Raw genomic sequence first — 27,759 nt, 5'->3', positions numbered from 1 at the left:
GTGTGATGATTTTATCATGGCTGAAACTGAAAGGCTTGAGGGTGATCCGTCACATCCTCTGCTTTTTTCCCCCTGTGTTTTTTCTCTCTCTTCACGCTTTGATGCACACGTTCACCCACCAAATAGCACATAATAACAGTTTAGACACCTTTCAATTTTAACATTCCTGCTTGAAAAGTTGAGTGTTCCTCCAGGTGCCATGACAACCGCGCAGCATCAGCACCAGGAGATTCTGCTGCCATGGCGATGGAGCAGCTGTCACTCACACTTGTGCTAGTAAACTTGACATGCACACAGATTTTGACCAGTGCCATAAATCACGGTTAAATACAGTGGTTTGATGCTATCTGTTTTACTACACCACTAAAAATATGAGAACGGCGCGCGACGAGTGCGATTGCTTTGCCAGATTGGACGGCATCGTTCCGTCTTTCGTTCCGTGATGGGTGATGCCTAAATATCTTTCTTTTTCTCCTCCATCAGAGAAGCGAGCACGGTTTTCATCTGATTTCTTGCGCTGCGAGTAATCTTTCTGAGAGTTTCCCCCCAAACAGCACACCCACAATGAGATGGCGAGACAGAGATAGAGCAGACAGTTGATGAAATCGGAGCAGTTATCACGTTAACCATTACCTGTCAGCTTTCTCTGCCTGCAGTCTGATGGGCCCACAATTTTCTGAAGTGGAAGTCAAGGGCACCAATGTGGCACATGTTAACAAAAGTGCTGCTGTCCACTTCTTTATTTATGAAAGGCATTGGTGAGCAGGAGAGAGTCTTTATCAAGCCAGATCTCCATCACAAACACACACACACGCACACACACTCAACGCTACAACAGCTTCTGACTGACAAGATTTACATTCACTCACTATCTAATCCTCCTCAATCCAAGGTAACAATGAGACACAGTCTTTTCACCTTATCTCTCATCTCGGCTTTTCTATCTCTTCATCTTTCTGGCAGACAGACAAACACAAAAGCCTATAAAAAACTGTTCAGACACACATAAACTGGGATATTACTTCCAGCTGTAAAATGTCTCAGTTATCTGAAGTAAAGGTGCCAAATAAAAGTCTAACACAAGCAATTAATTTCCATTCGGTGCATGTTGATGACGAAACTGATCTCATCTCAGATAGATAGATGGATAGACGGACAGACGGACGGACGGACAGACAGATAGATAGATAGATAGATAGATGGATAGATGGATACATAGATAGATGGATAGATGGATGGATAGATAGACAGACAGATAGATATATAGATAGATAGATATATATAGATATATAGATGTAAAGATAGACAGAAAGACAGACAGACAGACAGACGGAAAGATAGACAGACGGACAGACAGACAGATAGATAGTAGAAGGAAAGATAAACAAATGGAAAGATAAACAGACAAATCTGTATAGATAGATATATATATAGATAGATAGATAGATAGATAGATAGATAGATAGATAGATAGATAGATAGATAGATAGATAGATAGATAGATAGATAGATAGATAGATAGATAGATAGATAGATAGATAGTAGGGGTGCACGATTCAGAAAATGTCACGATTCGATTCGATACCGATTTTTTGTCTCGAGATTCGATTCAAAATCGATTTTCGATTCAAAAACGATTCTCGATTCAAAAAACGATTCGCAGGTCTACATAAATGTAGTTTACTTTTTCCTATGTGATTGATTGCAGTAGACATAATTTAAAAGAAAAGTTTGATATTACTTTATATGTCTTCATACAAAAATAAAAACTTTTGCAACTAAAAAGTGTGAAGTGCCAAGCTTTGGCCAGCTTTTAAATACATTTAATTCAAGTTTAAAATAAAACTGGTAACACTTTACAATAAGGTTCATTATTTAACATTAGTTAATGTATTTACTAACATGCACTAACCATGAGCAATACATTTGTTACTGCATTTGTTCATCTTTGTTAATGTTAGTTCATGAAAATACAGCTGTTCATTGTTTGTTCATGTTAGTTCAGGGTGCATTAACTAATGTTAACAAGATTTTAATCAAGTATTAGTAAATGTTGAAAATAACATTAACAAAGATTAACAAATGCTGTATATGTGCTATTCATTATTAGTTCATATTAACTAATGTAGTTAACTAATGTTAACTAACGAACCTTATTGTAAAGTGTTACCATAAAACTTAAATAAAAAGCTTTTACATTTAGCTTTAAAGTGCTATAGTCAGATCAAACAAACAATTATGCTAAATGTGGTTTAAGGAGTAGGCCTACTTCAGCTACCAGGTTGACTGTTGAAATGTGAACTCGACTGGGCACATTGAACTTCCTAAAAATATATACTAATTTCATAGAACCCTTGCGAAAATATTTTAAATAGATTTAAAAAAAGCCACCGCTACTGGTAACATCTATGGTTAGATTGATTTGTTTACATCCAGTGAAGTCGTTCATAGGCGCGTAATTTGCGGGTATCTCCAGTTAACTAGCAGAGCATTCATTTAGTTCGCTATTAAATAAGAGACATGTTGTTTTTGAAATCAAGCTGAGCGCTCGTGTCCGCTGCGATCAGTGTCATGGATACAGTGTTCTCTGTGGCTCACGCAGTCTTCTCTCGGACGCGCGCTTCAATCTATCGCCGTTGTGGAGACTCCGGTGAAATCACAAAATAAAATGCACACAAACGTGATGAACATATTCGGTTTTGATGAGAGAGAAGAAAAACTATACGAGTGCGGTTTAGAACCCGTCACCTCTGACAAGCTTGGCAAAAGATCTACAGAACTCAAACAGATCTGCGGATCGATGCACAGTTTGACCAGCGGGCGGCAAGAACTTGCAATGACTATTTATCAGACCGGCCCTCGCAGCCTCGAAACCATAGAAACACTACCGGACCACCGGTAAAAGTCCCGACTTACCCGATTGCCACTCCGCCCCTGCACGCCATTAAAAAATATAGCCTATGAATCGATTTTTGGAATTCTATGAATCGATTCTGAATCGGTAAAGATTGAATCGCGATTCAAATGTGAATCGATTTTTTTGCACACCCCTAATAGATAGATAGATAGATAGATAGATGTAAAGATAGACAGAAAGACAGACAGACAGACAGAGAGACGGAAAGATAGACAGACGGACAGAGAGACAGATAGATAGTAGAAGGAAAGATAAACAAATGGAAAGATAAACAGACAAATCTGTATAGATAGATAGATAGATAGATAGATAGATAGATAGATAGATAGATAGATAGATAGATAGATAGAAAAACAATATCATATAAATCGCTTTCAAAACGTTTTTCCAGCTTATGAAGATAAAAACATTGTCAGCCAATCAGAATCCTTCCTGCTTCAAAGAGCTCAAGCATTTAAAGGGACAGACGACAAAACTGCAGCGCAAGCAGAACAATATTGTGCGTTGGTTTGGACACACTGGTGGTGGTGTTTGAGCTTAGATAATTATGAAGTTATCGTTATAGTTTTCATTCTTGGCGAGAACGAACCTAAAGAGTAGAAAAAACAAAGTTTCCACACGCTTCAACAACAGAATTCAGAAGAAATGAGATGCAAGAAACAAAGCTGTCAACCTGTGCCAGAACATTCACCTGAGAAGCTGTGGTTTTCCCTCTCGCACACTTAGAGAGGATTAACCCCAAAAGCAGCTAATATCAGGGTTTCAGATGGCACATTCTCTTCTTTAGTGTGAGAAGCGCTTCTATTCATAAGCATTTCCTTTCACCGTTGTGAGCTGAATGAGGCTAACACCGAGTCCTTCACAGGCCACGCCGACAAAGAACATATGTGAAAAAGCACAGGGCTTTCATGGATTAACCCATTTAACCCCTTCTGATAAACACAGCCGGGTGGTATAAACAATCGGACGCTAAAACCTGCATGTGACCACGAGAGAGCGAACTTCTTCACTTGGGCCTTTAATCAGAGACTTTAACCTCTCGGGTTCGTCTCTAAACACGACATTGGGACAAAAGCCGCTAATTGCCCCCCTCCTTCATTCTGCTGACAGATAATATTGTTTTATTACCTAAAGGTCATTGGGGTAAAGGAGGAGAGGAGAGGTTGTATTAATGGGTGAAAAGATCCCACAGGGACCGTCGTCCACTTACTGTCCACTACTGTCCTAAACACTGTCCTAACCAGACCGCACATCCCTGAGGGCAAATAAAGAGACATAAAAGGCTCCAGCTAATTTAGACGTGTTTAAGTCTTCCCCTGCGACCTCGTCTGCTGACCTCAGGTGGAATTTATTGGTGAGGGAACGTGACAGAAGGACGTGTCCAGCTACAGTATGCATGAACAACCCACCATTGATGTTACTGTAAAACGAGGTGATGAATGTGACGGGAAAAACTGTTTCAATCAGCCTATTAATCCATCCATCCATCAGTCAGACCATCCATAAAATCATCCGTCCAAACGAGAATAAATGTCTCATGCTTGTATCAAATCAATAAGACTCAATGCAACTCATCCTCTCAATTACCTTTAATTAAGATTGTGAGAAAACAAAAGGGCTACCGTCATGAATCTGAACGTGTTTTTGAGGTGTCAATGAGATAACAGCTTATTAACACTGTTGACAAAGCTGAGACAACCTTATTTGGATGCACCTTCTACATAAATAACTGTTCTGAGATCAGTTGTTTCCCAGACAGCAAAAATCATGCGGGCCAGATCTGGCCCAGAACCTTCATAAGTTCTGGGCCAGATCTGTAAAACGGACCCGGGCCGGTGTCCTTTAGCACAACGGGCCAATGCCGGTGTGGATCCGGGTTTCACATCTGGGCCGGCACTGGGCCGGCACTGGCCCAGCTCCAGAACAGATGAGAATTATTTTAGTTATTTGGCCCAAAGGTGGGCCAGATCTGGACCAGTTCCATACTGGATCCGGGCCAGATCTGGACAGGCACTGGGCCAGCTCCATTTATTAGTTCTGGCCCGGAATCACACCACCTCTGGCATCTGTCATAACCTTGATCTATACCACAAAACAAACCATATACAAAAATACAGATTTTTTTTCAGTTAAAGGGGTAGTTTAGTTTGTTTTAGATGTTGTGCATGATTCAGCTTGTACTATGGGTCCTAGTAATAGATATCAGTGAAGGTATACCATTTCTGTCTGAGAAGTGTAACAAATAATGACTTGTATATTTTCAAAGTACACTAAAGCTGATGATTCACAGAGCAACTTTTAGAGCAATTGTACTGGGCAATGTTGTCGTCAATTGTAATGAGTAAATATTACTACCGTAATCCCCTTCCCCCACCATCTTACGATTTCTTGTTTTACTTGCGTTTTCTTTTTCCTAGCATTTTAAACCCGATTAAATTTCTTTCTTGGAGCACAAAGCATGGATAGTCAAAGCTGTTACACAGACTGTTTCTATTTGTCCTGCATAGAATTTCAACAAAGAAAGTGATAGAACAGATGAGTGACACATTTAAAATTTTATTTAAAATACACATTTTAAAATTTTATTTTAAAATGTCTAAAATAAAAAAGACAGGACAGAAACTTAAAACAAAGTAGATAATTGCCAAACTAAAAATCAGTCTAATAAACACATTTCTACAGATAATTTCTGTCTTGAACAACTGTTGGAACAACCGTCACATAACGTCCAACAAACCATCATGGAAGAGTGTGGGATGGCTGATGCGTTCATTCCTGCAAAGTATAAAAAGAGTGTAAGAACTCAATTGATAATGGCAATCACAAATTACATGAAAATCCACTGAGATTGGTAATATTAAAGGGGACTAGGCTGGAAGATTTGACCTAAAATCAAAATCCAGATTAAGAGAACATTTTACCACAATTACAACTAATGAATGATTATCTTGTACCGCAAACATGCTTAACTGTTGTAGTTGGGGTGTTTTTTGTAGTTAAAGGACAACTCCGGCGCAAAATGAACCTTTGGTCTAATTACACATTGCTACCTAGTCAACCGTTATCTGAGATTTGTTTTCATGATTGCCGAATGTAAATAGTTTTATCTCTAAAAACAGTTTAGCCTATAGTGCTAGTATAATGCTAGTATATAGGGCATAGAATAATGACAAGTAAAAATCGCTTGTTATTACCACTAACAAGGCTCAAAATAGCCCCACAGTAACACGGTAGCATAACAAAGGTGCCTACATTCAAACCGAAGCATTGAGAACTTTGTCAGTGTCCATACAGTTTAATAAGAAGATATTTTATACACACAGTCAACTTCGTGAATACAGGAAGAAGCCATCTTTGAAAATTAGTCTCTACCAGTCGATCTAAGAACGCCGATCCATGTCCACCGGTGAGATGTGAATAAGGTGATAATGTGAGCGCGAACAGTTGGCTACGTGTACATATTGAAGAGAAGAAAACGGTTTGTGTTTGTGTTTCTTCCGAAAACAACGGACCATATAAGATTCTGCACAGTTCAGCACACTTGGATCGGCGTTCTTAGATCGACTGGTAGAGACTAATTTTCAAAGATGGCTTCTTCCTGTATTCGCGAAGTTGACTGTGTGTATAAAATATCTTCTTATTAAACTCTATGGACACTGACAAAGTTCTCAATGCTTCGGTTTGAATGTAGGGACCTTTGTTATGCTGTCGTGTTAGTGTGGGGCTATTTTGAGCCTTGTTAGTGGTAATAACAAGCAATTTTTACTTGTCATTACTCTATGCCCTATATACTAGCGTTATACTAGCACTATAGGCTAAACTGTTTTCAGAGATAAAACTATTTACATTCGGCAATCATGAAAAAAAATCTCAGATAACGGTTGACTAGGTAGCAATGTGTAATTAGACCAAAGGTTCATTTTGCGCCGGAGTTGTCCTTTAAATCTGTATCTGTATTGCATTTTCAAACTTCAAACAAAAATCATTAAAATTAACAAGTTAATAGATGTTTTCTCTGGAAGTATGTTGGTTTGAGGTGAAAAAAGTTAGTCTGGATCCCTGGTGGTCACACACCCGTGTAACAGCGTGAGAAGATGGCCTCCATTGTAGTCAGCGCTCAGTTGGTTTAGTTTGTCATTTGCTAAGTGATCGTAATAAATAAACACATAGGCTTACACAATCCCTTTCGTCCTATAGATGCATCCTACAGAATATTTCTATCGTTCCCAGGACAGCCCTGAAAAAATATGTCACTGTTCCTACATACGTACTACGTAGCTGCAATGCTATTAACAACAATTTGCAAAGTTAAACACAAAACAAATGTTTCTACAAAAGACTAGCACAATGATTTATCTACAATTTACCATGGTTAATGCATCTCTGGCCACGGCACGTTCTTTGCGGCCACCTCCGCGGTCAGAGGCCGGGTTGAACCAGCGGATGGCGTGCTGGTTAATCTCGTTGTCCGATGCGCTGCTAGCAACTTGGTTCTTCCGTACAGCCTCTGTTAAGAGAGAAAGTCAATTGGTTGATGGGTACAAATTCTGAAAATTACCTCTAAGTCAAGCCAATAACCCACTGTTTTGAGAAAAGCTTTAGATGTTGCCCATGTTTACTATTGTTGGTGTGGCAGAATACCTAATTTTGTGTAGACTTTCATTTAGTAACTCAAAACAAATGAATAACTAATCACAACTAGATTGTATTGGATCATCCTTAAATCAACCTTTTCAAGAGGAAGTGATTATGTGAGTAACCAGTTCTGTCATGACTGCAATCTATTTCAGCACTGCTATCAAAGTATTTTTTTTTGGCTTTAAAGTTGCATCCCTTATTATGCATTATTAGTAGTGTAAAACTAGTAAAATAAAAATTCTTACTAGTAACATTTGGAATAAATACTAGTATCTAATAAATATGTACTAGTATCTAATGAATAAGTACTAATATCTAATGAACAAGTACTAGTATCTATTTAATAGGTACTAGTATCTAAAAAATAAGTACTAGTACCTAATGAATAACTACTAGTATCTAATGTATATGTACTAGTCACAATTGGAATACATACTAGTCAGAACTGAATAGTTGATATCTGAATGACAGATCCCCATGGAAGTCAATGGCAACAAAAGTCACAATATTTAGTCACAAAAGAATAGTCAGTCACTATCGCAATAAGTACTAGTACCTAATGAATAAGTACTAGTATCTAATAAAAAAGAACTAGTATCTAAGTACTAGTATCTTTAAAAAGGTTCTAGTACCTAAAGAATCAACACTAGTATCTAAAGAATGAACACTAGTATCTAAAGAATTACACTAGTAGCTATTGAATAAGTACTAGTACTTAATGAAATAGATACTAATATCTAAAAAATAAGTACTAGTAGCATGAAAATAGAGACTAGTAGGTTAAAATGATTAAATGTTAAGTGGCTTGCCATAACCCAAATAAATATCCAAATGAATCAGGCACTGCTCAACCATAATACCACGGCGGGATTTCATACAAAGTCAACGAAAAGAAACGGAGAGATGCGTTTTCCCGCCCATAGACCTTATATTTGTCATAATTTGACAGTGAACTTAGTAAACAATTAATTTACACCTATGAATTAACGTTAACTTATAATTAATGTCAGATGAAAATTCTAATTTCTTCTAGCTTTGATTTTTAATACTTTACCTATCATAACTTCATAATGTTGTGCTTTATCATAGCAGGATAAGGATTTAAAAAATACTTTAGTTAACTTACCCTATTAATCCGGGGCTCTCGCAGCCAGGGGTGAAGAAAATATCTAAAAAGGAAGACAGGTGCTGTTAATTAACGTTAGTGCTGTTCAAAACTACGTATACAACATCATTGTAAGTTAACTAACGTTAAACAGCATTAATGTTTAAGCTAGCTACACACAAAGTTGTTTATTAATGCTAGCTTAGCTATCAGTTCATTCAGCTAACCCAGCTAAAAAGAGTACGTTACGTTAGCCAATCTTCAATAGCCATAGTAAGAAGTTAAAACCCGGTCAAAACTTTCCGAAATGTTGATAACAAACATTACACCGCTATTAAAAACAAGCACACTAAACTGTTTGACTGTTTGATATCGTTCAACTTACCGTTATAAACTCTTTCCACGGAGCTTGCAGTCCGAAGATCCAAATGACCAACAGTTCACGCGCTCGTTCCAACGGCCCCGGGCCAGAACAACAACGATTCCGCCGACTGACTTCTGATCTGGAATGAACCGGTTAAAAAAAAAAAAGGAAACAATTCGCGCGCTCGTTCCGACGAGTCCGGGCCAGAACTATTATGATTCCGCCGACTGATGGATGTTCACGCCTACTCCCGATGTACACAGACTACATGCGGGCCGTATCTGGAATGGGGCAGTAAAACGGGGGTGACTGTTACACGGATCTGCCGGTTTGGAGGCGGATCCGGCCCAGAGTCAGCTGCTATCTGGGTTAAATGTGTGATGAATTCTGACATCTGTAAGTGTTCTCATTAACTTCTGAATTTTGTCACCTCCCTACAGTATTGTGAACTGGCTGTTCATTAATATTAAACAATAAATGTTAACTTACTTAACTGCAGCAATAGATTCCATAACCTGATGACTTCCTGCATCCATCCAGAACTGATAGCCTATCTGCTCCATCAGGAAGTCTGTAAGACAAAACCAGATTCTTATCTTGTCAGTCTTATCTTAGATTTGTATCAGTTGTTTGTTTTAAGAGCAGTCTTACCTGATACTGAGTCTCCAGGTTTGCTATTAGGCGTTCACGACCGAAATTTCAGCGAATTTCAGGTTCTTTACCTATGGTCAATGGTGTCGCGAATCTCAGTGGGCTTAAACAATTCATTTTCAAGCAGCTTGCTTTTAGTCAACGCGGGAAATTCGTGTGAATAACCAGAGGACTTTGGAAAAAACCGGACGAAATCTGTGAGGGGAAATCTTTCGTTGGCACGCGCAATTTCCTATGTGACGTAGGCCTGACTTAACGTTTCTCAGTACAACGGTAAATTATCTACTTATACATAATATTTTAACAGAATATTCTAACGTTTTCAACGTTTCACCAAAGTTTACTAGACTTTAAGCGCTTGCTGATAAACAAATAAATAATGTGATAAAAAATCGCTTGTATCCATAGCAACAACAGACCTCAGTCTCTATCGCTTTCCGCTACGATCAGCGCCAAAACAACTAGGCTACTTTCAGTAGCCTATTACATTATTTACGTTACAGAAACGCCTAGTTTGAACGTTGTGATGTTTGTGGGACGTGGTAGAGGTGCCAAAAAGCGAGTGTCGCGCGACGAAACTCAACAGTTTATAGCGTGAACTAAAAAAAAAAATAACCTGACCGTATTTTATAATTGTATATAATCAGTGTTTTGGAGCAACTGTCTTTCGTAGAGAAATGAGTAGTTAAAACACAGTATTAAACTTGCAAAATTGGGTGCTTAATATTTAGTATTTGGTCTATCCTTGTAGATTCAACCACTGCAACTCACTCATTTACTGATGTTTCAGAATTATTGCAGACTGTTTTATTGCCAAATCAGCCATAATTCATAATCCTGTCACATATACTGGCTAATTTATATCCAATAATACAATGGATTTGAAATTGTATTGATAGCTCCTTGTTACACACACACACACACACATATAGCCTAACACACATACATGCATGTGCACTCTATGTTTGAAAACTGCAGATGTGGTGAGTGTTTAAATTATGCTTTTGATGAACGACTTAATGGCGCTCTTGTGTTGATCAGTGTTCACATCCATCACTGGTTGGAGTAAGATTCACTTTCTTTATCTATTGCCATTCCCTCTCTTTCTCTACCCATCTATCCATCTTTCACTTTTGCTCAGTTCACAAAGAAAACCTGACGTACTGCAATTTCATTTAACCTTGGACAGCAAATGCTTACAACACCCACAGAATGATTGTCAATAAGAGGCTGGTGGGAGAGCTTTGATTAAACCAGAGCACATATGATACACTACAGCCTCATGTACAAAATCACACAAAAACAAACCTATAATAATAAACGTACACAACACACATACTTTGGCGTCGTGGAAGGACGCTGACTCAGAGTGCTATCAGGGCTTCTGATTTAGATGATCATGTTATGATGGGGGATGTGATTGTCTCGGCTGACCCATAATTCAACCTGTCATCTCTATGATTCCCTGGGGATCTGTCTTTTTCTCTCTCGGATTCACTCAGGATCAGCCGAACACTATTCAGAGACTTGTGTGCTGTTTACCGTTTACCGGAAATAAAAATCACAAATCAAATTCAAATTATTTCTGCTAAGTCAGCAGTGATATATAGCCTGTATATATATATCAGACAAAACCATTTTCCAAGTTATCTCTGTAATCATGAAATATCATCATGCAAATGTACATAAATGAACTTAGACGATTACAGTCTAGACCTCTCCGCAACACTAATTACATTACCCAGAATTCACTCAGGAAGACACACGATGATGATGCCTGACCTCTGCGACCCCGAGGACTCCGGAACGCTCGCAAAATCCGTCTCCGTCTTTTCTGTCGATTTGCCATAAATTATCACGTCTGCTGATGGACAAGAGGTTGATTAAAAACAATGCAGAGTGTGTTTAGCGTACGACAAATCAACCTAATAGAGAGAGAGACGGATTCCTCTGGGAAATCTGCAGGTCTGAGCTCTAATGAAGGATCGTCTTCGGCCTTCTAGTGGATGATCAGAGCGAGACAGACAGCAGGAACAGCGGCGACACTTCTCATCTGATCTAATGTAACATTATACACTGCTTCAAAAAAAATGATTCTTTAGTGAAGTGTAGCCTACTACGGAAAAAACTAATTTACATGAATAAGTTCTGGCAAGAATTCAAAAATTCTGTATTAGGACTTAAGTTAAAGTCACTTATTATCTTAGTTCATTTTACTTAAGATTGTAAATTACATAACAAATATGTGTGCAAAAACTAGCAAAAGAAAAATTAATTTTTTTAATGTAGATAACTAAAACCACACTGTAAAAAATAGTGTTGGTTTAACTGTGAAACTAAAAAATGAAGTAACCTGGTTGACTTAAAATTTTAAGTTGAGTTAATACAATGAAGGAGATTGATTTAACCATCAGAAACTCCAAATATTATGTTATCTGAACTATATAAATTATTTAAGTTGATTTGACAAATGAAAACATGTGATTTACAAATCATGAAAATATTTTTATTTTACAGCATAAAAACACATTTTTGTTACTTGGAATAAAATAAACTTTAACTGAAATGAAACATTTAGAAAAATACATTTATTGAAAATTAACTGAAATAAAATATTTAAAAAACAAACATTTATTATATTTATTGCCAAAAACGACAACAACTTTAACTGAGATTAAAATGAAAACAGAAAATGTACAAATTAATATTAATTATTAACGCTCTTTTTTCAAACAAAGACTGAAAGAGGACTCCAAAAAGCCCATCAACAAAGACTTCCAAAGTAATAAAATGGCTTTGTGTGTGGAACGGACCAAATGCAAGACATTCATGAATCTCATTTGTGTCTCATATACTCAAATATTTAAAAATAAAGATTCTTGCATGGCGAATGAGCCTTTAAAATCCATAATAACTTTCCATTGTGCAAAGGGTTCTTTAAGGGTTCTTCAGATTATTAAGATGGTTCTTTGGGGAACCAAAAAATGGACATAAATGCATATAATTTTCGAACCTTTAATTTTAAGAGTGTATGGAAAAGAGCAGTATATATTCTGCCTAACGCCTCCTTTTTGATTAAATACGATCAGAGAGTTTCTTGTTGTTTCTAACTCTTTTCTGTCATCTCACACACTCTCATGATGACAGACAGCGAATAACTTCCGCGTGCAGCATGTCCTCAGGAGAAACACTCCCTCTTCAGAGGATAACAAGAGGAAACTGTCAATCTAAACACACACATACACACAAATATCACATTTACATGGCTTCTTCTAATTAAAGACACACTGCTACTTCATATTCCTTTCATATACGATTCATGATAAACTATTACACCTAAGATAAAACTTAAATGTTTAAGAAAAAAAAAATGGAGACACATCTCCAAAGTGTGAGCATGGTTGAAACTCGTCTTCACACAGCTGCCTAACCTGTTTAATAATCCACACACACACACACACACACACACACACACTGACTGACAGACATGCCCTTTTCAGACAGTGTCATAAAAGCAGGTCCAAAATATCGCAATAATGTCAACAATGTGCAGTAAAGTGAGGATGAATGAAACAGAGAAATCATAAAAAAGTGACTTCTGGGAAGGGGAGTTTAATTCTTCATAGAATAAAAAAGAAAGAAAGATTTAGGCCTATTTGAGGAAAAACATGGCTGAAAATAAAATCTCAAAGCAAATTCCTCCAGTGAGAACTTTGTTCTTGTTATATATGATCCCGAAATGCAATGGACTTTGATTTCTCATGATTGGCCTTAATTGCTGTATGTAATTCCAGGATATTAAAAGGGTTCTCTGTGCATTTCTGAGGAGATATTTTATGTTCTCTCAACAACCAACAAGCAAACAATTAAAGCCCCCCTCTTCTTCCCTCTCTCTCTCTCTCTCTCGGCCGGTGCGTTTTGTCGGTGCTCGATGGTCCGTGTTAACGCGCTTATTATGAGAACAGGTTCTTCACGGGATTTCTGCACATATACGTGTGGGAAAGAATGCGAAGAGAGAGAGAGAAAGAGAGAGAGAGAGAGAGAGAGAGAGAGAGAGAGAGAGAGAGAGAGAGAGAGAGAGAGAGAGAGAGAGAGAGAGAGAGACATCTGTTCAACACACACACATATGTGCAGGTCTACTGTATCATGACCTCTGAACTCCGGTTAACTTCGAAGTTACCACAATGATTTCATTTTTCAATTTTTTTTTTGCAAAGGACGTGAAATTTAAACGACTAATATCTGTTCGACCGATTTTGCTGTGGACTATTTTGTATAAGAAAAACAAAAGTCGCACAGCAAAACAGAAAATAGACGTTTGTTTCATTCTTTCACTAAATTAGGCCATTTATGTCGTAAATACAACTGTGTAATAAAGCTAGCTAATTTTCCATATGAAGACTATTTCGTTAATTTATTTGTATCAATTTATACGTCGCATTTCCAGAAATTAAAAAGAGAAAATTAAACAGTCAATTAGAAGTGTAAATAAAGATGAGCAAATTAAGAGAAACCTTTAGCTACTAAAATAGTAGTTATGTCAGATTATATTAGCCTATATAAAACCAAATGAGTTATTCTAATTCTGACCTGGAAACTGAATTGATCCCGCGCCAGATTTGTATTAATTAACTTCCCCCCGCTGGCCTGTAATGATCGAACATTAATATCAAACAAAATAAAATCACGTGTGATTAAAGCTCACCTCTTTATTAAATTTGAAAGTCAAATTAAACGCATGATGCGCACGCGTGCACTGCATGATGATGTTTCCCTCCGAGCGCGCGCCTGAAACACTGAGTATCACTTTTGCGCATTTCGTTTTCACTGCATATCTGAGATTCAAAGTCTAATTTTGAAAAAAAAAAATAAATAAATATAAAATAAAATTTGAAAGTCAAAGCAAATAAAAGTTTTAACAAAAAATATTTCTAGATAACCAATCAAATTAAGTAAACCTGTGACCAACTGCTTTGGTTTTCTTGCTTCTATTGAAACCTCTTTATGACCTCAAATCATGCAGTGATTCTCAAGTTCTGCTGTAATGAAAGCAAACCAAATAACCATTCTCAAATTCATTTCTTCGCACTCAAATTGTACAATTTGCAAAGAATGCGTTAGAAAAGAATAGCGCACAAAATAGACGCATTAGCCAACTGGTAATCTTAGACTTTTGCATCCCTTGGCTTGCACTTTAAATATGTTGCAACACTTGTGATTAAATGCACTGTCGATCATTTCAGACGGTGTGTCCCATAGTCAGGAGTGCAGGAATGCGCGTGAATGAGATGAAAGGGGATTGAGCTCGTGCATGAAGTTCATCTCCTCTAAATGTGAAGCTGCTGCTGCTCCAGCACGCGCGACTCCCACTTCAACCCCGCCATAAATTAATCCTTCACTGTTAAATATCCATTTCATAGTAGTGTTGAATTTTGCGCTGCGAAATAAAAATGAAGAAACACCCACATGCATCTCATTAGCATCAAATATTAGTTATCCTTACATGGGTATCCCCAACAATTATTAGCCTAAAAAAAGGTCCACGAAAGGTTCACCCGCCCGCCCTTCCCACTTGTAAACAATTCCCAGCGCAACACGTCACCGAGAGCTCCGCCGATGACATCATCACCGAACGCAGCATTCCCAAGAGTTTCCGCTGATCTGATTGGTCGAGCGTGGTCTGGTGGATCTTCAAAGCTCGAGCCGAACGCATTTGTGCAGCGGTGGGCGGTAAAAGTCTCCAAAACAGCCGAGAGACTTATAAATGTGAAGACATCTCACAGGTGATGGCAACTTCACTTCTTGGGGTGAGTGTGGCTACATCTCTCGTGTCCTTTTATATTTACAGTGTCTGGGATTTTTCAATGTAGCTACGTTAGACTTCAGTAATCATGTGCGTAATCTTGCGTAATGAAAGTTACATTCGGATTTCGCTCTATAGCAGATCCTAAAGTTCTTCAACTGTTTATTGAAACGGAAATTTGCTTGACACTTCTTTAAAGACCGCACAAAAATAATAATTTCCGGAGATTGAGATGTTTCGGGATATGTTCTTCAGATTGGTGTTTTTGTTTCTGGGTCTTCGGGTGGTTTGAATAAACTCAAACTGAATTTTAAAAAGTTCTCTTTCAATTCAATGAAAAGAATATAAGTTTAAAGCTACTTTTAAACTATTTTGCAGCTCGTTGCTTTCGAAGAACAATGCTTAAATTATCGCAAACATTTAAAGCAAAAAAAAAAAAAAGCTTATATTTTGATTGCATTATTATTATTATCGTACTCGTAAAGTTTATTGCAGAAAAGGCTGCATTGCAACTCTGTTTCTAGACCAATTTCAGAGTAGGCTATATATATTATGCTGGAGTAAGTTGTTGATTTGTCTCGTAAACCATGTGTTTTTAATGGTCACAGGAGGAACCGAGGGTTGGATCCACTCCACTGGCCATGTTAGCAGCAACCTGTAACAAAATCGGGAGCTCGAGTCCCTCGTCGGACAGCGGCTCGTTTGGAAAAGGAGGTTTCCACCCGTGGAAGCGCGCGGCGCCCAGCAGCTGTTCTCTCTCCCCGTTCGGCGCGCAACGGAACGAGACATTCAGCGCCAACACCTCGTTCTCCCTAACGGGCTCGAACACGTCCACCAGTCCGTTTGGAAACGATTACCCCGTGTTTCAGACTTCAGTCGCGAACAGTTCCCCGGACCCGAGCGCGCAGTCGGTGTTCATCTCGAAAGTGGACACTCTGCAGGGGATTTACCCGAGGATGAGCGTCGCGCACCCGTATGAGACTTGGTTCAAATCCGCGCACGGTGGCATCTCCGCCGGGGACGTGGGCACCGGCAGCGGGTCGTCTTGGTGGGATATGGGCACCGGATGGATTGATGTTCAAAGCGCGAACGGCGCCGCGCTCCAGACCTCTTTGCACTCGCCCCTGAGCGGGTACAACTCAGACTATTCCTCCATAACTCACCCCGCGTTCAGTAGCAGTCCATCCCCGCATCTTCTTACTGGTGGGCAGCACCTGATGGACGGATTCAAACCGGTTTTATCCGCCACCTACCCAGAAACCAGTCCCGGTGCCACAGGCGCAGTTTTATCCGGGTCCCCGGTGTTACCGCTCGCCGGGTCACCACGCTCATCCAGCAGGCGCTACTCGGGCAGAGCCACTTGCGACTGTCCGAACTGCCACGAGGCGGAGAGGTTAGGGCCCGCGGGGGCCAGTCTGCGCAGAAAGGGCCTCCACAGTTGCCACATCCCTGGCTGCGGGAAAGTTTACGGAAAGACTTCTCACCTCAAAGCGCATTTGCGCTGGCACACCGGCGAGAGGCCGTTCGTCTGTAACTGGCTGTTCTGCGGGAAGCGCTTCACCAGGTCCGACGAGCTCCAGCGGCATTTACGCACACACACCGGGGAAAAGAGATTCGCCTGTCCGGTGTGCAACAAGCGCTTCATGCGCAGCGACCATCTCAGTAAACACGTGAAAACACACAGCGCATGCGAGCCCGGGTCAACCGGGGTTAAAAAGGGCAGCGATACCGACAGCGAACAGAGTGTACCGGGCAGCCCAGCCTGCCAGTCCCCGGACATCATCCACACCACAGAACCCGTGCAGAACGGCCTCTGAAAACAACCATTAAAGATAAACGATACAATTAAAAAAAAAAAAAAACTCTTTACTGTCAAATTCATTCGAAATGGGTGTATTGGTGATTAAAGAACCACGAAACACTGACCTGAAGAAATGATATCCAAAGAAACATATCATTCTTTTAGAAAAAGGTTTCATAATGTTCTTCTTAGAGTCAATTTTAACTCTACAAAACTATTAAGGTTCATCCTCCTGAGACCCAGAAAACGTTTTTTGAATTTACTTACATTGTTTAGAGCATAAGAAAAAGTTTTAATTGTTTTTTTATTCTTATTTTATGCTATGTCCTCTGTATAGTGGCAAGACATAAAATGAAAGTGCATGGCAAAAACAATCAATTTTTGTAGGATTTTTTTTTAAACCAAACTTTGTATAAAGATGATTCTCACCTATGTTATGAAAAATTAACGGAAGGAATTTACAATTAAGTGGGTAAAATGGCCATAACTGCATAGTCCCATTCAATACACTTTATTTTGTAATGTATTCTTGGGGCAACATGTAGTAAAAAAGAAGCCAACATTTTCATAATAATATCTAGGCTACTATTTTACAGGAATATTATCGTAAGGTTTCTGTTTCTTAACAGAAAGTCATATTTGGATTAGAAACCCCATACATTCTCCCGAAATGTTGATTGCAATTGCCAATTTTGTGTCATTTTTAAAGACCAAGGAGAAGTTTTTGTGATGGCGAAACCTTCAAACACGCGATATCTCTTTAAATTGGTGTCAGAGAATATCACTATTCCTGGGTCCTAGGAGGACACGGAACCACCAGAACCTTTATTTTATTAGAGTAAATTCAAGAAACCTGCAGAAGTGGTTCTTATCGCGTTTTTTTGGTGAACTATAATGTCTCCAAAGAACCAGAACGGCCTTTGTTTTGAAGAGCGTCACACGTGGACGCGCAATGGACTAAATAAAGGCCAGTGGGTTTTTATCGATCTATTAACTTTGTTTTCTCATATTTGACTGTAAATCAGCTCTCAGGTGTTCTTTATGGATACAGTGATGAAAATAACCTGAACTTTCATATTTGCGCTGCATTTGCCATATAGATTCTCCATGTCTGAGGCACTTTATTAGCTAAATAAGAAAATCAAGGATTTTATTTCCCAACAGAGGCACAATTGTCTTCTAACTCTGTATTTGTCAGTTTCATTTTGTGCTCCTTTGATTTTGAAATGCACGCATAATTCGGAGATTTCTGTTCATTGGTCTTCTTTTCCTCGTGCAGTATGACAGTGAATCTGAATTCGTCTCAATGCAAAGTGAAATTGTACATAGAATTGTCTTGGAACTCTATTTATCATCGAGTTTGATTTGTGCTTTGAAGTCTATCAGAGTCGCACTTTGGATCTATATTTATAATTTCAGGATCGAATCAACTCGATCGGTTTGTTTCTCTTTTGTTGTATATTATTATTTAATTGAGCATGTGTTTGTATCTACTGACCGTTTACTTTGAGATAATAAAGTCACATTTGACTTGCATATGGACTGTTTCTGAGGGAAGTGGGTTGATAATAACACTAACTTTAATACTACTAATAGCTTAGCTATAATAATAACTAACTAACAAAACAAACCGAGTTTTGACACTACGCACACATCAGCCTGTATGAGCTAAAGATGACGTCACGTGCTGTATAAGAATAGTGCAAAATAAACAGAAATTAACTTAAACGTAAAATACAATCACGTCTCATCAGTTAGTTTTGATTAGAAACTCATAATGACTGATGTGCGTTGCGTTATTAAGAACAAATAATAAATAAATAGGATATCAATTAGCCGTAACTAGCCTACTAATCATTTATAACGTACTATTATTATTTTATTAAATGATCATGATCTTAAATTCTTTTAAATGAGGTTGGCGGAAACTGTGTATTTGGAAGTGACTATCGCGGAATATCTTAACATAATAAAACAAAATCACACATGTAAACAATGCCAAACATCATAGTTCGACTAACTCGCTGGTTTCTGACGCGGTGGCTTGAGTATCTGGCGCCGCTCAGTGTTCACTGAAGAAACTGCAGCTCTATGGCAAACCGGGTTTACTTTTATTTAATCCCAGGAAATTAATTCTCGATCCCATTAATTACATTTTTTACTACATTTCTGCAAGTAATATTTCCACTATGTGAATTTATGTCAATAATAACGTCATCGCTCACAGAAATAGGCGAATTATTGGTATGAAGAATCAAATTTCAACTAAAAACTATTATTCTTGATATTGTATTTTATCGTAAATCTAAATATGAACACACTTTAATTATGACACAGTTTAACTTCAAAACTTTGTTATGATTTTTATTGATATTCTTTTTTTAATATAAACCAACTACAAAGCATAACCAGAGGGGCTGGTGTGAGGTTTGATTTACAAAAGTACAATCACAATCAGTCAGAAATGTGCAGTCTCACACGTACACACTGTATTGCTGTACCAAGATCTGATCACACTATACAAAACAAAACAGAAAAAAAAGAGTGACAACTACAAATAAATATCTGCTTAATTCGCCCATGTAAACACTGAATTTATTAGAGCCACAGGAACGCTATGGTGACCGCACTGCATTATGGGTCCGTTGGTCGTTCAATCAGGACGAAACGGAGCTTCAGTAGTACACGACAACACACACTATAAATACCCACCAGCAGGTAAATTATTAACACTCAATACAGTAAACTAGTGTAGGAAAAAACGTCCTTAAACTCCAGTCGTACCAGGGAATTACGCAGCATAATTGGAGCTGGGAATAGTGCAGAAAAATAATTTACTGTTCTGAGATCTCTGCTTAAATATTAACAAGCACAATAAACCTGAACGTCATGTTCACAATCTACAAAAAATAAAATAAAAATAATAATAATAATCCCACCGCTACTTACAAAATGGTTAGGAATGGTTATGCGTAGAATGAACACTAGGTGGGAGTCTAATCCCAGTGCTAACTTGACTTTGACAAAACAAGTGTAAAACAGTCGGATGACCTTCTTCGTCCAGTGGGATTCTGAAGTGTGCATACGCTGGACACTTTACTATCCCATGAGGCCACAGGAGACGAGTTATGAATGACAGTGAAGCGACGCAACAAGTAGCAAATCTCGATGGGTAGCATGAATTGACAGAACACCTGTTTACATTCATACTACACACACTCATACTATATAGAACATATTTTTTGACGGTCGTAAAGTACTTATTCAGAATAGGTAACTTAACTACTCAAGAGAGTATGTGATTTCAGCGTTTTACTCTCTGGAGTATGTACAGTTATTTAATAAGTAGGCTAATTACTTCCCAACCGCTAAAAAACAACATGTTTTTAGTGTACGTGTTAACCTGACACACACGCTCTCAAGTGGCTGAGATCACAAGTGTGTGTGTGTGTATTTGAACAGGCCCCTACTCTTGTTTTTCGCATACCATATAGAATGTGATCTCAGATGCATAAACTACTGCTTAAAGCGTACCGTGAGAAGAGCATTTTAAACAATCAGTATGCAACAAGATCGGGGTCACATGACCTCACAAGCATTTAAAGGAGTAGTTCACTTTTAAAAAAACTTTTGCTGATAATTTACTCGCCCCCATGTCATCCAATATGTCAATGTCTTTCTTTCTTCAGTCGAAAAGAAATTAAGGTTTTTGATGAAAACATTCCAGGATTTTTCTCCATATAATGGACTTCAATGGGGACCAAACGGTTCAAGGTCCAAAAGAGAGTTTCAGTGCAAACTACAAACTGTTCAAAGGGCTTTAAACGATTCCAGACGATGAATAAGGGTCTTATGAAGCAAAACGATCGCTCATTTAATAAATAAATAACAAAGTTTAAGTTTTATAAGCACAAATGGTCGCCTTGCTCTGTTCTGTGATGAGCGTTCGTGACTCTCCTGTTCGAACTCGTTTTTCGTGTAATTTGGTTCATTCAACGAACAAAATGAACGAGTTGACTGGCGAATTTCTTTTCGACTGAAGAAAGAAAGACATGGACATCTTGGATGACACGGGGGTGAGTAAATTATCAGCAAAATCAGCTTTTTTTTTAAAGTGAACTACTCCTTTAAATGCATGCTACTTCAGAAATAAAAAAATGTTGCATTTTTAGTTTAAAAAGTATCTTTGTCGTCCAATTATTATTAATCCAGATGTCAAATGCAACTCCTTCATCACACTGGAAATGTCGAGCCCATTGCATTGTAGGAATTCTGTGTATTTTCTGCATACATACTGCAGAAATAGAAGCAGTATGATAGTATGCTAATTCTGAGCACAGCCCTGTAGTGTATTGACAAAAATATCACACACACACACACTCTCATATCCACTTACAGACACAAAACATTCAAACAAATAAACAGAGACGATCTTAATCTCCACAAATAACTGGCCGAAGATTGAGGTGAACCACATCAGGCGTTTACACGTACCGTCTTTATCCTGTGTGGCTTCAGGACGAGAGAAAGCTAATGCCATTCAACTTAATAAATTAGAAACGGAATGTAAAGGACAAAAAAACACACACGGGATATTGCTCTCGTGAAGAAGTAAGTGCTTAAAGAGAAAGATCGAGTATTCCATCAGGTAGTGCTTGGTTTGGTGCGTGACCTTTGACCCCGGTCACTGCCAGACGGCGCTCAGGGGCATCTTGGGGAGGTGCGAGTGCATCTCCACCGGGTGGTTCGGCAGGCGGTCCCTCCTGTAGGTTATCGTCTTCTCATTGGCCGAGGGGACGAATGATGGATCCTGCATTAAGACATGAAACAACAGCAAGATATTGTTATTTCATGATAATAATTTTTTTTATTTGATATTGTTAGTCATGCAGCACACACTAACATTAAAATGTTATTTAAAAAATATACCTTTATTCAGCAAGGATGCATTCAATTGGTCAAAAGTCATTCAAAATGTTTCAAATAAACAGTTGTTTTTGTTGTTGTTTTTTTACTTTTTATTAATCAAAGAATCCTGAAACACAAAAATGTATCACGGATTACACAAAATATTGATAATAATCAGAAATGTTTCTTGAGCAGCAAATCATCACATTAGAGTGATTTCTGAAGGATCATGTGACACTGAAGACTGGAGTAATGATGTTGAAAACACAGGAATAAATTACACTTCACTATATATTCGCATTGAAAACCGTTACTTTAAATTGTAAAAATATTTAACAGTTTTTACTGTATTTTTTATCAAGTAAATGCAACCTTGGTGACTTTTTTTTATCAAAAACATTTAAAATACAAATGAGAAAATCATATACAAAAACAAACTAAAACGGAATAAAAGCTGAAATTATAACATTAAAAGCTAATGTAAAATAATAATACTGTAATAATATCTAAATGTTGTGTTTTCATGTTTTATAGGGACTTTCCAATGGTTTTATACAGTATATCTCTCCTCTTACACTAACCCGACCCCTAAACCCCATCACACAAAACCAACTGCATTTTCCAAAAAAACAGTGTGATTTATATGCGGTTTTCCTCATGCGGATCAAAACATTTCCCCACCAGGACAAGGATTTTGGATATTGCCATCCTTGTTGGGTAATTTAAGGTTAACTAGGACACACACACACACACTACCTTATGGCCGTCATCGAACGGCTGTTCCGGGTTGGACTGGCCCCTGTGGTCTCTGGCTCTCAGGAGCTGTCGGGCCGCAGCCATCATGCCGATCCCGAGCGTGACGGTCAGCAGGAAGGCGCTGAGGAAGGTCTTAAAGTACCGTCGACTCCAAACACACACTGTTAGACGAGAGACACGGATCTATGAATGACAGGAACGCCTACAGTCTGGATTTCGCTGATCACGGATCCCGCAGGAACTGATATAGCTCAAGTCGTCAGTCAACGGTTACACACACTGAGGTTTTTCCCGAGACACACCCTTTAAACTCTTAACCCCTTCGCTGTCACCCCCCTTTTTGAGAATGCACTATTCAAACATAAATGGTTGTAATTTAAGAATGCTTTGGTATATACCCAAGTTTGGTCTTGTTTTAAAGAAAACACTCTTAGAATATTGCTGGAGTGAAAACACTTCAAAAAATGAAAGTATGAAAAAGTTATGGAAGCTTAAATTTACAATAAATTAAATATACTGTACTATATATTTATAGCCATACATCTTATCAAGTTATGTTGCAAATTTGAAGTTGATAGCACAAAAATTTGAAGTTCCCATGAGATTTTGTTTAGGCGTAGTACCAAAAATAACCACCGGGTGCCATTGAATTCCATTGAATTTAGTTGTATACATTCTGCCTTAACAAATTAATACATTTCTGTCCAAATATCAATTCTGTCACAAAATGTGGAACCTTGAGACTCAGACCTTTCTGACAATATCAGTTTTGTCAAGATTAGAAAAGGTTTTGATCATAAATGATGAAATATAATGATGCCCAAAAGGGGAGGAGCCTGATAAAATAAGTACCGTTTCTATGGTAACCCAACTTTCAATTATAAAACAGTTTTCACACGATGAATTCTGAGTTTATAAGCTTTCAAATGATACCTAATTTATGATAACTGTTATAATAAAAAAGGCGATAAAAAATAATATTATATTTTAGAGGATAATACATTTAAATATTATCATTTTTAGAGGATAATATTGTACTATAATTTTTTATTTTTTATTGAAAAATACTAGATTATATGTTTATTATGAACTTTTAGCATAAAACCCAGAAGTTTCAATGATTAAAAGTGGGTTCATCGACTTTTTGTGACAAAGGTCAAAATTCCTCTTATGATGCAGATTTTTTGAGGTGCACTCTTGTCATAAATTCATCAATTACTCTTCCTACATAATTTTTTAACACAAAACAGGGGTAGAATATATATTTAGAAGTCTTAGATCTTTCCAACAATATATAATTTGTCATAATTAGATTAGGATTTAATAGAAATATAGTGAAATAAAGTTAGGCGTCCCGGTCCCGACAGTTAAGGGGTTAAGAAATCTGGCATTTTGGCAAATCTAAGAACTGTTTGAGAGAGAACTGCGGAAATATAAATACGTTGTTTATTGTAAGTGTGCTGCGGTTTTTTAGATCTCGTTAAAGCAGGATGGATTCTGATTGGCTGAGAAAAGTCGTTCTCAAAATGATTACCTATTCAACGATTATTTGATCTTATAGAACTATGTTATGTTATGATTATTTATCAGGTAACACTTTACAATAAGGTTCATTAGTTAACTACATAACATGTACAATATGTGAACAATACTTCTTCAGCATTTATTAATCTTAGTTAATATTAATTCCAACATTTACTAATACGTTATTAAAATCAAAGGTTGTATTAGTTAACATTAGTTAATGGACTGTGAACTAACATGAACATTAACTAACATTAACAAAGATTAATAAACACTGCAACTAATGTATTGCTCATCGTTAGTTCATGCATTTACTAATGTTAACTAATGAACCTTATTGTAAAGTGTTACCATTTATCTTTATACTTATGATTATCAGTAATCACATTTGGTGTGAAAGTGTGCATATTCAAATTTACAGGTACAATTTTGTCCTAAAAGTGTGTGTGAGATACAGGAAAGAGGCTAAATGTATTTTACAGAAGTCATTTGAGATCAAATTCAGCATAATTATATGTGTAAAGTCACAGTTCACTTCTATGTCACACTGACTGACCCCAAAAGATGTAAAAATTGAATTTAAATGGTTGTATCTCTTAAAAAGTAATACATTTTATTTTATTTTTGTAACTTTTACAGTCCTACTCCGTGTGATCCGCGCCGGCTCTTTGTTGCAGTCTTGTTCATAATTGTTTATGCAATTTACTAAGTTATATTTGATTTATAAACATTAGTTTAAACGTTATGCGCCCTCTGGTGGCCTCAGGAGACAAGACAAACGCTTTTACCTGACTGAAATGATGCCTTTTAAAAAAGACTATATCAGTAATATTTAAGTATAAAGTTTAAATTGAGCAATTCAGCGACTTTGACAGCCCTAAATAAGAGGCTTAACTGCATTATGTTGTCTAGGCAAACCAATAGAGATATTAAAGAGTGTTTTTTCGCTCCAGTGGGTTGGTTTGGTCTCCTGACAGTGCACATTCTCTCTTATATTAAGTCACTCACTCCAATGGCGTTTGGGACACACCCCCTCACTGTTTCTTGGAAACAGCATGAGCCATTGTGTGTGTGTGTGTGGACCTGCATTCAGCTCTGCTTCCAGGTCTCCATGGAAACCTACAAAAATGTCAATATGCTACTTTATCTCCTTTGTGTTTGGGCCGGATTGGATCCGAGCCAAGCCTATTGGATTTCTCAACTGGGGTCACGCGGAGAAGTGGAGGATTGGATCTATAAATTGGCTGTGTTCAGGCAGTGTGAAGCCCTGCAGGTCCAGCTGGTTCAGTGATCAGCGTGAGGCCCGAGAGAGCTTCTTTTCCAGCTGTTGTTGATGTCGTAACTGCACACGACAGAAACATCTGGCTGATGTTTAGTTTATGAATGAATTACTGGATTCTTTTGTCCTAAACAAACCCTTTCCCCGAATCTCATCCGCTTGACACAATTTCAACACTGCAATTAATATTTTTTTAATCATGGATTTGAAAATGCCTCCGTTCAGTCGTTTTCCTAAATGAGATCAGAATTGTTTCTCCTGAAAGAAAGAGCAAAGAACAGTTCTGCGATTCGCCAAGATCCCAAGGTCTGTAACCAATTCTCGATATGAACTCAAACATTTCAATGATCGAATGATCTGACTCATACTCATATTGTTATTTCGACAAAGGAATTTAAGGAGGAACATCTGAGACAAAGCTTAGACTTCAAAGAAAAGTAGCTCTCTTTAAGTCTCCTGAGCGATGAAAGAGAAACTAGCAATAGCACAGAGGAGGTGGAATGTACGGAGGCGTATTGCATTCACTTGAAGAAAAAAAATCTACTTTCATGAGAAAAAAAAATTTGCTCTGTTTTTCTGAATTAATGAGTTAATTTTTCGCTCTGTTTTTCTGAATTAACGAGTTAATTTTTCATGAGAATTTTTTTTTTTGCTCTGTTTTTCTGAATTAATGAGTTAATTTTTCATGAGAAAAAAAATGTTGCTCTGTTTTTCTGAATTAATGAGTTAATTTTTAATGGATTTTTTTTTTGCTCTGTTTTTCTGAATTAATGAGTTAATTCAGAAAAACAGCAAAAATAAATTTTCTCATGAAAAATTAACTCATTAATTCAGAAAAACAGAGCAAAAACTTTTTTTTTTCTCAAGAAAAACTAACTCATTAATTCAGAAAAACAGAGCAAAAATTTTTTTCTCATGAAAAATTAACTCATTAATTCAGAAAAACAGAGCAAATTTTTTTTCTCATGAAAAATTAACTCATTAATTCAGAAAAACAGAGCAAAAACTTTTTTCTCAAGAAAAAACTAACTCATTAATTCAGAAAAACAGAGCAAATTTTTTTCTCATGAAAAATTAACTCATTAATTCAGAAAAACAGAGCAATTTTTTTTCTCATAAAAAAAATTAACTCATTAATTCAGAAAAACAGAGCAAAAACTTTTTTTCTCAAGAAAAAACTAACTCATTAATTCAGAAAAACAGAGCAAATTTTTTTCTCATGAAAAATTAACTCATTAATTCAGAAAAACAGAGCAAAAACTTTTTTTCTAATGAAAAATTAACTCATTAATTCAGAAAAACAGAGCAAATTTTTTTTCTAATGAAAAATTAACTCGTTAATTCAGAAAAACAGAGCAAATTTTTTTTCTAATGAAAAATTAACTCCTTAATTCAGAAAAACAGAGCAAATTTTTTTTCTAATGAAAAATTAACTCGTTAATTCAGAAAAACAGAGTAGATTTTTTTTTCTTCAAGTGAATGCAATACGCCTCCGTAGGAATGGATTGGAATAAAATAAAAAAACGTACAATTCACAACAATACTGTATGTATTACATTACAGTAATAAGAATTACAAAACAATACACTCACCTAAATGATTTTTAGGAACGCCTGTTCAAATTCTCATTAATGCAATTATCTAATCAACCAATCACATGACAGTTGCTTCAACGCATTTAGGGGTGTGGTCCTGGTCAAGACAATCTCCTGAACTCCAAACTGAGTGTAAGAATGGGAAAGAAAGGTGATTTGAGCCATTTTGAGCGAGTAGACAATAGAGTGTTTCACGAACTGCTCAGTTACTGGGATTTTCACGCACAACCATTTCTAGGGTTTACAAAAAATGGTGTGAGAAGGGGGAAACATCCAGTATGTGGCAGTCCTGTGGGCCTTGTTGATGCTAGAGGTCAGAGGAGAATGGGCCGACTGATTCAAGCTGATAGAAGAGCAACTTTGACTGAAATAACCACTCGTTACAACCGAGGTATTCAGCAAAACACGCACAACCTTG

The 27,759-nt window shown here is 37.4% G+C and overlaps 2 protein-coding genes and 1 long non-coding RNA gene across 4 annotated transcripts in view; 1 reads left to right on the top strand and 2 right to left on the bottom strand.

Annotated features, from left to right (window-relative positions):
• Positions 1-5,453: 5,453 nt before the first annotated feature.
• On the bottom strand, positions 5,454-9,388 carry LOC148970859 (uncharacterized). The gene is made up of 4 exons (XR_016147375.1): positions 9,046-9,388; positions 8,682-8,724; positions 7,285-7,424; positions 5,454-5,692 (listed from the first exon to the last, which is right to left on the bottom strand). It is a non-coding gene; the product is annotated as an uncharacterized LOC148970859 (long non-coding RNA).
• A 5,977-nt stretch (positions 9,389-15,365) lies between these two features.
• sp8a (sp8 transcription factor a) lies at positions 15,366-18,815 on the top strand. Its single transcript, XM_039678449.2, has 2 exons — positions 15,366-15,482; positions 16,087-18,815. Exons 1-2 carry the CDS (start codon positions 15,462-15,464, stop codon positions 17,293-17,295), a joined length of 1,230 nt encoding a protein of 409 aa, XP_039534383.2. The 5' UTR covers positions 15,366-15,461; the 3' UTR covers positions 17,296-18,815.
• Positions 18,816-19,629: 814 nt separating this feature from the next.
• The window catches only part of itgb8 (integrin, beta 8), a 28,213-nt gene continuing 20,083 nt past the window's right edge, over positions 19,630-27,759 (bottom strand). For both annotated transcript variants that reach the window (XM_039678373.2, XM_039678374.2), the window contains exons 14-15: positions 22,944-23,104; positions 19,630-22,089 (exon numbers count right to left, since the gene is read on the bottom strand). In XM_039678373.2, coding sequence (XP_039534307.2) covers positions 21,964-22,089; positions 22,944-23,104 — 287 coding nt within the window. In that variant the 3' untranslated portion in view covers positions 19,630-21,963. The remainder of the gene's footprint in view (positions 22,090-22,943; positions 23,105-27,759) is intronic.

The sequence above is a fragment of the Pimephales promelas genome, chromosome 18 (genome assembly GCF_988280905.1).
Source record: "Pimephales promelas chromosome 18, fPimPro1.hap1.1, whole genome shotgun sequence".
In the NCBI taxonomy this organism is placed as follows: domain Eukaryota; kingdom Metazoa; phylum Chordata; class Actinopteri; order Cypriniformes; family Leuciscidae; genus Pimephales; species Pimephales promelas.
This window is presented reverse-complemented; position numbering and strand designations above follow the sequence as displayed.

Coding starts and splice junctions, on each gene's coding strand:
- sp8a (XM_039678449.2), top strand. CDS start 15,462: ATGGCAACTTCACTTCTTGGG. Junction 15,483..16,086: donor TGGCAACTTCACTTCTTGGG/GTGAGTGTGGCT, acceptor TAATGGTCACAG/GAGGAACCGAGGGTTGGATC.